Source organism: Panulirus ornatus, chromosome 68, assembly GCF_036320965.1.
Source record: "Panulirus ornatus isolate Po-2019 chromosome 68, ASM3632096v1, whole genome shotgun sequence".
In the NCBI taxonomy this organism is placed as follows: domain Eukaryota; kingdom Metazoa; phylum Arthropoda; class Malacostraca; order Decapoda; family Palinuridae; genus Panulirus; species Panulirus ornatus.
In genome coordinates, this window is record NC_092291.1 from 27,027,487 (window position 1) to 27,041,456 (window position 13,970).

General features: G+C 42.2%; 1 protein-coding gene across 1 annotated transcript in view; it reads right to left on the reverse strand.

Annotated features, from left to right (window-relative positions):
- Pyroxd1 (pyridine nucleotide-disulfide oxidoreductase domain 1) overlaps positions 1–13,970 on the reverse strand; it is a 140,585-nt gene that overhangs the window by 33,238 nt on the left and 93,377 nt on the right. The window contains exon 6 of the mRNA XM_071659568.1: positions 11,546–11,746. Coding sequence (XP_071515669.1) covers positions 11,546–11,746 — 201 coding nt within the window. The remainder of the gene's footprint in view (positions 1–11,545; positions 11,747–13,970) is intronic.

Below are 13,970 nucleotides of genomic sequence, written 5' to 3' on the forward strand. Positions count from 1 at the left end.
AACCCACCCCCATACACATGTATATACATACACGTCCACACACGCAAACATACATACCCATACATCTCAATGTACACATATATATACACACACAGACATATACATATACACACATGTACATAATTCATACTGTCTGCCTTTATTTATTCCCACCGCCACCTTGCCACACATGGAATAACATCCCCCTCCCCCCTCATGTGTGCAAAGTAGCACTAGGAAAAGATAACAAAAGCCCCATTCGTTCACACTCAGTATCTAGCTGTCATGTAAAAATGCACCGAAACCACAGCTCCCTTTCCACATCCAGGCCCCACAGAACTTTCCATGGTTTCCCCCACACGCTTCACATGCCCTGATTCAATCCATTCACAGCACATCGACCCCGGTATACCACATCGATCCAATTCACACTATTCCTTGCCCGCCTTTCACCCTCCTGCATGTTCAGGCACCGATCACTCAAAATCTTTTTCACTCCATCTTTCCACCTCCAATTTGGTCTCCCACTTCTCCTCGTTCCCTTCACCTCCGACACATATATCCTCTTGGTCAATCTTTCCTCACTCATTCCTTCCATGTGCCCAAACCATTTCAAAACACCCTCTTCTGTTCTCTCAACCATGCTCTTTTTATTTCCACACATCTCTCTTACCCTTACATTACTCGATCAAACCACCTCACATCACATATTGTCCTCAAACATCTCATTTCCAGTACATCCACCCTCCTGCGCACAACTCTATCCATAGCCCACGCCTCGCAACCATACAACATTGTTGGAACCACTATTCCTTCAAACATACCCATTTTTGCTTTCCGAGATAATGTTCTCGACTTCCAAACATTCTTCAAGGCTCCCAGGATTTTCGCCCCCTCCCCCACCCTATGATTCACTTCCACTTCCATGGTTCTATCAGCTGCCAGATCCACTCCTAGATATCTAAAACACTTTACTTCCCCAAGTTATTCTCCAATCAAACTTACCTCCCAATTGACTTGACCCTCAACCCTACTGTACCTAATAAATATATAGGGTGTTTTGGTCGAGGTGGTGTGCAAAGTGAGAGGGTTAGGGAAAATGATTTGGTAAACAGAGAAGAGGTAGTAAAAGCTTTGCAGAAGATGAAAGCTGGCAAGGCAGCAGGTTTGGATGGTATTGCAGTGGAATTTATTAAAAAAGGGGGTGACTGTATTGTTGACTGGTTGGTAAGGTTATTTAATGTATGTATGACTCATGGTGAGGTGCCTGAGGATTGGCAGAATGCGTGCATAGTGCCATTGTACAGAGGCAAAGGGGATGAGAGTGAGTGCTCAAATTACAGAGGTATAAGTTTGTTGAGTATTCCTGGTAAATTATATGGGAGGGTATTGATTGAGAGGGTGAAGGCATGTACAGAGCATCAGATTGGGGAAGAGCAGTGTGGTTTCAGAAGTGGTAGAGGATGTGTGGATCACGTGTTTGCTTTGAAGAATGTATGTGAGAAATACTTAGAAAAGCAAATGGATTTGTATGTAGCATTTATGGATCTGGAGAAGGCATATGATAGAGTTGATAGAGATGCTCTGTGGAAGGTATTAAGAATATATGGTGTGGGAGGCAAGTTGTCAGAAGCAGTGAAAAGTTTTTATCGAGGATGTAAGGCATGTGTACGTGTAGGAAGAGAGGAAAGTGATTGGTTCTCAGTGAATGTAGGTTTGTGGCAGGGGTGTGTGATGTCTCCATGGTTGTTTAATTAGTTTATGGATGGGGTTGTTAGGGAGGTGAATGCAAGAGTTTTGGAAAGAGGGGCAAGTTTGAAGTCTGTTGTGAATGAGAGAGCTTGGGAAGTGAGTCAGTTGTTGTTCGCTGATGATACAGCACTGGTGGCTGATTCATGTGAGAGACTGCAGAAGCTGGTGACTGAGTTTGGTAAAGTGTGTGAAAGAAGAAAGTTAAGAGTAAATGTGAATAAGAGCAAGGTTATTAGGTACAGTAGGGTTGAGGGTCAAGTCAATTGGGAGGTAAGTTTGAATGGAGAAAAACTGGAGGAAGTAAAGTGTTTTAGATATCTGGGAGTGGATCTGGCAGCGGATGGTACCATGTAAGTGGAAGTGAATCATAGGGTGGGGGAGGGGGCAAAAATCCTGGGAGCCTTGAAGAATGTGTGGAAGTCGAGAACATTATCTCGGAAAGCAAAAATGGGTATGTTTGAAGGAATAGTGGTTCCAACAATGTTGTATGGTTGCGAGGTGTGGGCTATGGATAGAGTTGTGCGCAGGAGGGTGGATGTGCTGGAAATGAGATGTTTGAGGACAATGTGTGGTGTGAGGTGGTTTGATCGAGTAAGTAATGTAAGGGTAAGAGAGATGTGTGGAAATAAAAAGAGTGTGGTTGAGAGAGCAGAAGAGGGTGTTTTGAAATGGTTTGGGCACATGGAGAGAATGAGTGAGGAAAGATTGACCAAGAGGATATATGTGTCGGAGGTGGAGGGAACGAGGAGAAGTGGGAGACCTAATTGGAGGTGGAAAGATGGAGTGAAAAAGATGTTGAGTGATCGGGGCCTGAACATGCAGGAGGGTGAAAGGCGGGCAAGGAATAGAGTGAATTGGATCGATGTGGTATACTGGGGTTGACGTGCTGTCAGTGGATTGAATCAGGGTATCATGTGAAGCGTCTGGGGTAAACCATGGAAAGTAGTGCGGGGCCTGGATGTGGAAAGGGAGCTGTGGTTTCGGGCATTATTGCTTGACAGCTAGAGACTGAGTGTGAACGAATGGGGCCTTTGTTGTCTTTTCCTAGCGCTACCTCGCACACATGAGGGGGGAGGGGGATGGTATTCCATGTGTGGCGAGGTGGCGATGGGAATGAATAAAGGCAGACAGTGTGAATTGTGTGCATGGGTATATATGTATGTGTCTCTGAGTGTATATATATGTGTACACTGAGATGTATAGGTATGTATATTTGCGTGTGTGGACGTGTATGTATATACATGTGTATAGGCGTGGGTTGGGCCATTTCTTTCGTCTGTTTCCTTGCGCTACCTCGCAAACGCGGGAGACAGCGACACAGCAAAATAAAATAATAAATAAATATATCATCATTATCACTATCATTCTTAATTGCTGTTTCCCGCATCAGAGGGGTAGTAGCCCCAGGAAACAGAAGAATGACCCATCCACTGATATACACGTATTTATACATAAACGCCCACACACGCTCATATATATACATATACATACACATACAAAGACATATACACACATGTACAAATTCATACTTGCTTGCATTTATCCATGCCTGGCACTACCCTGCCCATGAGGCAACAACATGCTACCCCCTGCTACAGTGAGGTAGCACCAGGAAAACAGACAAAAACGGCCACATTCATTCACACTCAGTCTCTAGCTGTCATGTGTAATGTACCGAAACCACAGCTCCCTATCCCCATCCAGGCCCCACAGACCTTTCCATGGTTTAACCCAGATGTTTCACATGCCCTGGTTCAGTTCAGAGACAGCATGTCAACCCCGGTATACCACATCGTTCCAATTCACTCTATTCTTTGTACACCTCTCACCCTCCTGTATGTTCAGGCCCCAATCGCTCCAAATCTTTTTCACTCCATCCTTCCACCTCCAACATGACCTCCAACACGGTCTCCCACTTCTCCTTGTTCCCTCCACCTCTGACACATATATCCTCTTTGGCTAACAAGTGTAGAATCACAAAAGGTGACAGTAAATGAAGCAAGGGGAGGTATTCAAGAAAGCATGCAAGAAAAATGTGGCATGCAAAAGGCTTAGGGGGCAGGTTAGGGAGGGTAGTAAGCAGTGAGATGAAGAAGTAAAGTTGCTTGTATGAGAGAAAAGAGAGGCATTTGGGTGTACTTACAAGGAAGGAGGGCAAATAATTGGGGGATGTATACGTGAAAGTGGCAAGAGATCAAGAGGAAGGTTGAAAAAGAGGGCAATGAGAATTGGAGTGAGCAAGAGTCAGTAAATTTTAGAGGAATTAATGCGTTTTGGAAAGAGGTTAACAATGTAAGAAAACAAGAGAACAAATAGGAACTTCACAGAAGGGGCCAAAATGGAAAGGGGTAACTGGTACTGATAAAGTGAGGAGATAGAGTGAGCATTTTGATGAACTCTTGAATCTGTTTGATGACAGGGTAGCAGGTGTTGGATGCATGTCAAGGTGGTAAGCAAAAGGAAAGAGTCGTGGAGAGTGATTTGGTGAAGAGAGAAGAGGTGGTGAAAGCCTTATGTAAGATGAAATGTGGCAAGGCAGTTGGAGAGGATGGTACTGCAACTGAATCCATTAAGAAATAGGGTGACTGTGTTGTTGATTGGTTGGTAAGGATTCTCAGTGTAATTATTAATGTATGTATGGATCATGGTGAGGTGACTAGGGATTGGCAAAATGCAAGTACAGAGCCAGTGTATAAAGGCATGGGAGATAAAAGTGAGTGTTCCAACTACAGAGGCACATAAGTTTCTTAAGTGTACCTGGTAAGCTGTACACGAGGGTACTGATCGAGAGGGTGAGGGCATGTCCAAAGAATCAGATTGGGGTGGAGCACTGTGGCTTCAAAAGTGGTAAAGGATGTATGGATCAGGTGTTTGCTTTAAAGAACGTGTGTGTAAGAAATACTTAGAGAAACACATTGATTTGCATGAGGAATTCATGGATCTGGAGAAAGTATATGACAGGGTTTACAGAGATGTCTTGGGAAAAGTCTTAAGATTACAAGGTGAGGGAGGAAAGCTTACAGAAGCAGTGAGAAGATTTTATCAAGGGTGTAAGACATGAGTGCACATAGGAGAGGAGAGTGAATGGTTCCAAGTGAAGGTTGGTCTGCTGCAGGGTGTGATGTCAACATGGCTCTTTAATTTGTTTATGTATGGGATGATAAGGGTTTTGGAGAGAGGCACAATAAATGGTTTAGCTCAAGAACTAAATGATAAGGGGGTAAAGTGATGAGTTGGTTAAAAAAAATTGTCAAATATAACTTTATCTCAATAATCTGATCCTGTCTACTAATCGAAACTGAGACCTCAAGAATACAATAAAATCAGCTAAGTTTAGTGATGGGTGATTTGAATGCAAAGGTGAGTAATGTGGCAGTTGAGGGAATAATTGGTATACATGGGGTGTTCAGTGTTGTAAATGGAAATGGTGAAGAACTTGTAGATTTATGTGCTGAAAAAGGACTGGTGATTGGGAATACCTGGTTTAAAAAGCGAGATATACATCATAAGTATACGTATGTAAGTAGGAGAGATGGCCAGAGAGCGTTATTGGATTACGTCTTAATTGACAGGCATGTGAAAGAGAGACTTTTGGATGTTAATGTGCTGAGAGGTGCAACTGGAGGGATGTCTGATCATTATCTTGTGGAGGCTAAGGTGAAGATTTGTATGGGTTTTCAAAAAAGAAGAGTGAATGTTGGGGTGAAGACGGTGGTGAGAGTAAGTGAGCTTGGGAAGGAGACTTGTGTGAGGAAGTACCAGGAGAGACTGAGTACAGAATGGAAAAAGGTGAGAACAATGGAAGTAAGGGGAGTGGGGGAGGAATGGGATGTATTTAGGGAATCAGTGATGGATTGCACAAAAGATGCTTGTGGCATAAGAAGAGTGGGAGGTGGGTTGATTAGAAAGGGTAGTGAGTGGTGCGATGAAGAAGTAAGATTATTAGTGAAAGAGAAGAGAGAGGCATTTGGACGATTTTTGCAGGGAAAAAATGCAATTGAGTGGGAGATGTATAAAAGAAAGAGACAGGAGGTCAAGAGAAAAGTGCAAAAGATGAAAAAGAGGGCAAATGAGAGTTGGGGTGAGAGAGTATCATTAAATTTTAGGGAGAATAAAAAGATTTCATTTCAAGCTAGAAGTTTCAGTTTTCTAAATTGTTTCTTACATTTCTCATATGTATATATATGTATGTGTGTGTGTGTGTATATGTGCGTATGTATGTGTATGTGTGTGTATGTGTATATGTATATATATATGTATATTATCCCTGGGGATAGGGGTGAAAGAATACTTCCCACGTATTCCTCGCGTGTCGTAGAAAGCGACTAGAGGGGACGGGAGCGGGGGGCCAGAAATCCTCCCCTCCTTGTATTAACTTTCTAAAATTGGAAACAGAAGAAGGAGTCCCGCGGGGAGTGCTCATCCTCCTCGAAGGCTCAGAGTAGGGTGCCTAAATGTGTGTGGATGTAACCAAGATGTGAAAAAAGGAGAGATAGGTAGTATGTTTGAGGAAAGGAACCTGGATGTTTTGGCTCTGAGTGAAACGAAGCTCAAGGGTAAAGGGGAAGAGTGGTTTGGGAATGTCTGGGGAGTAAAGTCAGGGGTTAGTGAGAGGACAAGAGCAAGGGAAGGAGTAGCAATACTCCTGAAACAGGAGTTGTGGGAGTATGTGATAGAGTGTAAGAAAGTAAATTCTCGATTAATATGGGTAAAACTGAAAGTTGATGGAGAGAGGTGGGTGATTATTGGTGCATATGCACCTGGGCATGAGAAGAAAGATCAAGAGAGGCAAGTGTTTTGGGAGCAGCTGAATGAGTGTGTTAGTGGTTTTGATGCACGAGACCGGGTCATAGTGATGGGTGATTTGAATGCAAAGGTGAGTAATGTGGCAGTTGAGGGAATAATTGGTACACATGGGGTGTTCAGTGTTGTAAATGGAAATGGTGAAGAGCTTGTAGATTTATGTGCTGAAAAAGGACTGATGATTGGGAATACCTGGTTTAAAAAGCGAGATATACATAAGTATACTTATGTAAGTAGGAGAGATGGCCAGAGAGCGTTATTGGATTACGTGTTAATTGACAGGCGCGCGAAAGAGAGACTTTTGGATGTTAATGTGCTGAGAGGTGCAACTGGAGGGATGTCTGATCATTATCTTGTGGAGGCTAAGGTGAAGATTTGTATGGGTTTTCAGAAAAGAAGAGTGAATGTTGGGGTGAAGAGGGTGGTGAGAGTAAGTGAGCTTGAGAAGGAGACCTGTGTGAGGAAGTACCAGGAGAGACTGAGTACAGAATGGAAAAAGGTGAGAACAATGGAAGTAAGGGGAGTGGGGGAGGAATGGGATGTATTTAGGGAATCAGTGATGGATTGCGCAAAAGATGCTTGTGGCATGAGAAGAGTGGGAGGTGGGTTGATTAGAAAGGGTAGTGAGTGGTGGGATGAAGAAGTAAGAGTATTAGTGAAAGAGAAGAGAGAGGCATTTGGACGATTTTTGCAGGGAAAAAATGCAATTGAGTGGGAGATGTATAAAAGAAAGAGACAGGAGGTAAAGAGAAAGGTGCAAGAGGTGAAAAAAAGGGCAAATGGGAGTTGGGGTGAGAGAGTATCATTAAATTTTAGGGAGAATAAAAAGATGTTCTGGAAGGAGGTAAATAAAGTGCGTAAGACAAGGGAGCAAATGGGAACTTCAGTGAAGGGCGCAAATGGGGAGGTGATAACAAGTAGTGGTGATGTGAGAAGGAGATGGAGTGAGTATTTTGAAGGTTTGTTGAATGTGTTTGATGATAGAGTGGCAGATATAGGGTGTTTTGGTCGAGGTGGTGTGCAAAGTGAGAGGGTTAGGGAAAATGATTTGGTAAACAGAGAAGAGGTAGTGAAAGCTTTACGGAAGATGAAAGCCGGCATGGCAGCAGGTTTGGATGGTATTGCAGTGGAATTTATTAAAAAAAGGGGGTGACTGTATTGTTGACTGGTTGGTAAGGTTATTTAATGTATGTATGACTCATGGTGAGGTGCCTGAGGATTGGCGGAATGCGTGCATAGTGCCATTGTACAAAGGCAAAGGGGATAAGAGTGAGTGCTCAAATTACAGAGGTATAAGTTTGTTGAGTATTCCTGGTAAATTATATGGGAGGGTATTGATTGAGAGGGTGAAGGCATGTACAGAGCATCAGATTGGGGAAGAGCAGTGTGGTTTCAGAAGTGGTAGAGGATGTGTGGATCAGGTGTTTGCTTTGAAGAATGTATGTGAGAAATACTTAGAAAAGCAAATGGATTTGTATGTAGCATTTATGGATCTGGAGAAGGCATATGATAGAGTTGATAGAGATGCTCTGTGGAAGGTATTAAGAATATATGGTGTGGGAGGAAAGTTGTTAGAAGCAGTGAAAAGTTTTTATCGAGGATGTAAGGCATGTGTACGTGTAGGAAGAGAGGAAAGTGATTGGTTCTCAGTGAATGTAGGTTTGCGGCAGGGGTGTGTGATGTCTCCATGGTTGTTTAATTTGTTTATGGATGGGGTTGTTAGGGAGGTAAATGCAAGAGTTTTGGAAAGAGGGGCAAGTATGAAGTCTGTTGGGGATGAGAGAGCTTGGGAAGTGAGTCAGTTGTTGTTCGCTGATGATACAGCGCTGGTGGCTGATTCATGTGAGAAACTGCAGAAGCTGGTGACTGAGTTTGGAAAAGTGTGTGGAAGAAGAAAGTTAAGAGTAAATGTGAATAAGAGCAAGGTTATTAGGTACAGTAGGGTTGAGGGTCAAGTCAATTGGGAGGTGAGTTTGAATGGAGAAAAACTGGAGGAAGTGAAGTGTTTTAGATACCTGGGAGTGGATCTGGCAGCGGATGGAACCATGGAAGCGGAAGTGGATCATAGGGTGGGGGAGGGGGCGAAAATCCTGGGGGCCTTGAAGAATGTGTGGAAGTCGAGAACATTATCTCGGAAAGCAAAAATGGGTATGTTTGAAGGAATAGTGGTTCCAACAATGTTGTATGGTTGCGAGGCGTGGGCGATAGATAGAGTTGTGCGCAGGAGGATGGATGTGCTGGAAATGAGATGTTTGAGGACAATGTGTGGTGTGAGGTGGTTTGATCGAGTGAGTAACGTAAGGGTAAGAGAGATGTGTGGAAATAAAAAGAGCATGGTTGAGAGAGCAGAAGAGGGTGTTTTGAAGTGGTTTGGGCACATGGAGAGGATGAGTGGGGAAAGATTGACCAAGAGGATAAATGTGTCGGAGGTGGAGGGAACAAGGAGAAGAGGGAGACCAAATTGGAGGTGGAAGGATGGAGTGGAAAAGATTTTGTGTGATCGGGGCCTGAACATGCAGGAGGGTGAAAGGAGGGCAAGGAATAGAGTGAATTGGAGCGATGTGGTATACCGGGGTTGACGTGCTGTCAGTGGATTGAAGCAAGGCATGTGAAGCGTCTGGGGTAAACCATGGAAAGCTGTGTAGGTATGTATATTTGCGTGTGTGGACGTGTGTATATACATGTGTATGGGGGGGGTTGGGCCATTTCTTTCGTCTGTTTCCTTGCGCTACCTCGCAAACGCGGGAGACAGCGACAAAGTATAATAAAAAAATAAAAAAAAGATGTTCTGGAAGGAGGTAAATAAAATGCGTAAGACAAGGGAGCAAATGGGAACTTCAGTGAAGGGCGCAAATGGGGAGGTGATAACAAGTGGTGATGTGAGAAGGAGATGGAGTGAGTATTTTGAAGGTTTGTTGAATTTGTTTGATGATAGAGTGGCAGATATAGGGTGTTTTGGTCGAGGTGGTGTGCAAAGTGAGAGGGTTAGGGAAAATGATTTGGTAAACAGAGAAGAGGTAGTAAAAGCTTTGCGGAAGATGAAAGCCGGCAAAGCAGCAGGTTTGGATGGTATTGCAGTGGAATTTATTAAAAAAGGGGGTGACTGTATTATTGACTGGTTGGTAAGGTTATTTAATGTATGTATGACTCATGGTGAGGTGCCTGAGGATTGGCGGAATGCGTGCATAGTGCCATTGTACAAAGGCAAAGGGGATAAGAGTGAGTGCTCAAATTACAGAGGTATAAGTTTGTTGAGTATTCCTGGTAAATTATATGGGAGGGTATTGATTGAGAGGGTGAAGGCATGTACAGAGCATCAGATTGGGGAAGAGCAGTGTGGTTTCAGAAGTGGTAGAGGATGTGTGGATCAGGTGTTTGCTTTGAAGAATGTATGAGAAATACTTAGAAAAGCAAATGGATTTGTATGTAGCATTTATGGATCTGGAGAAGGCATATGATAGAGTTGATAGAGATGCTCTGTGGAAGGTATTAAGAATATATGGTGTGGGAGGCAAGTGTTAGAAGCAGTGAAAAGTTTTTATCGAGGATGTAAGGCATGTGTACGTGTAGGAAGAGAGGAAAGTGATTGGTTCTCAGTGAATGTAGGTTTGCGGCAGGGGTGTGTGATGTCTCCATGGTTGCTTAATTTGTTTATGGATGGGGTTGTTAGGGAGGTGAATGCAAGAGTTTTGGAAAGAGGGGCAAGTATGAAGTCTGTTGGGGATGAGAGAGCTTGGAAAGTGAGTCAGTTGTTGTTTGCTGATGATACAGCGCTGGTGGCTGATTCATGTGAGAAACTGCAGAAGCTGGTGACTGAGTTTGGTAAAGTGTGTGAAAGAAGAAAGTTAAGAGTAAATGTGAATAAGAGCAAGGTTATTAGGTACAGTAGGGTTGAGGGTCAAGTCAATTGGGAGGTAAGTTTGAATGGAGAAAAACTGGAGGAAGTAAAGTGTTTTAGATATCTAGGAGTGGATCTGGCAGCGGATGGAACCATGGAATCAGAAGTGGATCATAGGGTGGGGGAGGGGGCGAAAATCCTGGGAGCCTTGAAGAATGTGTGGAAGTCGAGAACATTATCTCGGAAAGCAAAAATGGGTATGTTTGAAGGAATAGCGGTTCCAACAATGTTGTATGGTTGCGAGGTGTGGGCTATGGATAGAGTTGTGCACAGGAGGATGGATGTGCTGGAAATGAGATGTTTGAGGACAATGTGTGGTGTGCGGAGGTTTGATCGAGTAAGTCACGTAAGGGTAAGAGAGATGTGTGGAAATAAAAAGAGCGTGGTTGAGAGAGCAGAAGAGGGTGTTTTGAAATGGTTTGGGCACATGGAGAGAATGAGTGAGGAAAGATTGACCAAGAGGATATATGTGTCGGAGGTGGAGGGAACGAGGAGAAGTGGGAGACCAAATTGGAGGTGGAAAGATGGAGTGACAAAGATTTTGTGTGATCGGGGCCTGAACATGCAGGAGGATGAAAGGAGGGCAAGGAATAGAGTGAATTGGATCGATGTGGTATACCGGGGTTGACGTGCTGTCAGTGGATTGAATCAGGGTATGTGAAGCGTCTGGGGTAAACCATGGAAAGCTGTGTAGGTATGTATATTTGCGTGTGTGGACGTATGTATATACATGTGTATAGGGGTGGGTTGGGCCATTTCTTTCATCTGTTTCCTTGCGCTACCTCGCAAACGCGGGTGACAGCGACAAAGCAAAAAAAAAAAAAAAAAAAGTTTAACTTTTATATCTGTATTCCTTTTAATGCATCTGCTCATAAAATTCATCCAAGAATCTCTTTTTACGCTTTAAACTCTTGTTTCAGGTATAGCATGATAACTGTTAGAAAACATTCAGTACAAGCAATTCCACTAAATGTGAAAAAAAATGGATCTTAAAAGATATCTTTCAAACTCTATCTACATAAAACCTAGCAAATCAGCCCACTGTTTTATAAACAAAATTGGTCATAAATAATCATACAACTATCTTCAAAAGCATCTTAAAAAATCAGCCACAGTGGTGAGTTCTTTGTTCTTACCTTCATCAGAATTCAACTTTGTTATTGTTTTCCCAAATTGTTTGACCTCATCTGGTTCTAATATCTTACTTATCTCCACTTCGCTCTCCAAAGTAACCTTCCGATGCATACTACCTTTCAATTCCAATCCACTATGCCAATCTGGTCCAAGCGCTCCTCCCAATAAAGGAGATCCATCCTTTAAAAGAAAGTAATACCAAAGTCAAGAATTCTGTTTAGCCTCAAGTATTTACAGAGCAGAAATCAAAAGCATATACTTGCCAGACCAAAATAAAATAAAAGCAATACTTTCCACATCAAATGCATTACAATAAAGATTTTTAATTAGATGCCCCCTCTCAAAATACAACATCAGCAGTTGCCATTTTCATAATATTTCTGAAATTCTGAAGCACAAAATATATCATATTTAGTTTCAAAACATGTTTTCAAGAGGACCTCATCCACAATACAATGAGGTGCCTGCATTTGTGATGTCTTCACACATGTAATAGTCACAAGAATCTTTTATTTACATTACCAGGAGGCCCCAGGTTACAATGTTTCAAACTATGACTTTTTAGACTTATGACACTTTAAAATCAGGGTTTGCTGTACCAACTTATGACACTATCTGTTTATCTATAGATAGACAGATAGACAGACTTATGACACCGCACTTCAACTTGCAACAGACCAGCAAAACAATATTCTTTGTTATACATTCTTAATGTCTACATGAATATTTGCTTTCAATTATAATATATATCACCACAATTTGAATGAAGTGTTTATAAAGTATATCACCACAATTTGAATGAAGTGTTTATGTTCTTATAGAATATTCTAATCATGTCACAGCAAAATAACAATTGATTTGTATCCCACTAGCTGGGAAAATACATTCATTAAGGAAGGAGGATAATTACAGGATAATTAAAGCACAGTTAGGTTAAACATCTTCAAAACCCACATGAATTGACAAAGGTTGGGAAAACCAGTTCAATCTAAAAAAAAAATGGTAGAATGTTCTTCTTTTATCTATGAGACCATTCTGGAGAAAGTCCAAGACCTAGTGAGAATTCTGTCAAAAGTTGCCTTAATTTAATATGCTTTAGGTAAAACATGATTTTTTTAAGATTTGAAGAACACCCTCTAGGGAGAAAGGTGGTCTGGAAGGTTAAAGAAATGCCTCTCCAAAAGCAGTACTGATAACACTGGGATCCAAAATATCTTCAAATGATACTGATTTCTGTAAGGACTTGCTTAGCATCAAACAGGTTTAACATCCAGAGAAATGGATTTGGTAGCGAAAAATCCAATATCAACAAAAGACCCTTGTGGACTATGAACTATCAAGAACACACATCCAGGAATGACCATCAAAATGTATGGAAAACTGGGCTTTGAGACAGACTCTACAGATGTCATCAAATTAAATAAAACCCCATTGTCAGACAAAGTCCTGCAATAAAAAAGATGGAGATGGGACCCACAGCTTACAAGGATGTGGCAGGGGCTCTTCACTCATAGGAGTGGGCCCCAAAATTTCCTCAGAAAGAAGGAAAGGAGAGAGAGAAACTTAAGTGCCTTACAGCTCTGAGGCAGGATCCAAGCAAGCTTTACAACAATTCTTAAGTTGTAATAGGTCAAACAGGTAGTAGGTGAAAAATTAGAAAAGGACTTCCTTTCCTTTGATAGATGAGCACCAACAAAGAGGAGAACCATTATAAGCCTGTCCTATGGTGAGGTCAGCCTGTACATGATGTGAGGTAGGTTCTGGCTAACCAGTCATTTACAGGATGAAGGAAGGTCCAAGAACATCAACTGGTGAGGCGTTCAAATTTCTTAAGCTAAGGTCATGCATCACTGTCTTTCAGTTCATGAAATAAAACTAAACTCTAACTTTCTTTTGCTCAATTTTCAAATGGTGAGCTCCCACAAGATCTGCCCAATATTGTAACAGAGCATATAGATCAAGCAGATATTACTCAGTCATGCAAAAAATCAGTACCATAACCCACCTCCAACAGACTACATACTTCTCAAGAACAGAGAAGCATTTTGAAGTGCAGCTTCACCTTGGAGTCTTGAACCTGACCCAAAGTGATACAGGTACACCACCGATTTTCTGGCACTCTTGGCTCCAAAGCACTGCTAGATTTTGCCAGACCAACCGTGGTCACGTAATAATAATTCATCAACACATCTAACTCACTAATCATTCATCTCCCATGTGTCTAAAGTATACCATGGACTGCTGGAATTTAAATTAAACAAATATCAAATGTTTGAGCACCCTAAGACAGTACTTCTGTCCTTAGATTGTTTGAATCCTGTGGTGTCTTCATCTTCTGCTGTTAGCATTTTCCTAGGTGTGCATAGCCAGAATAATGCAGTTTCGTCCGCATTATACACCCGCT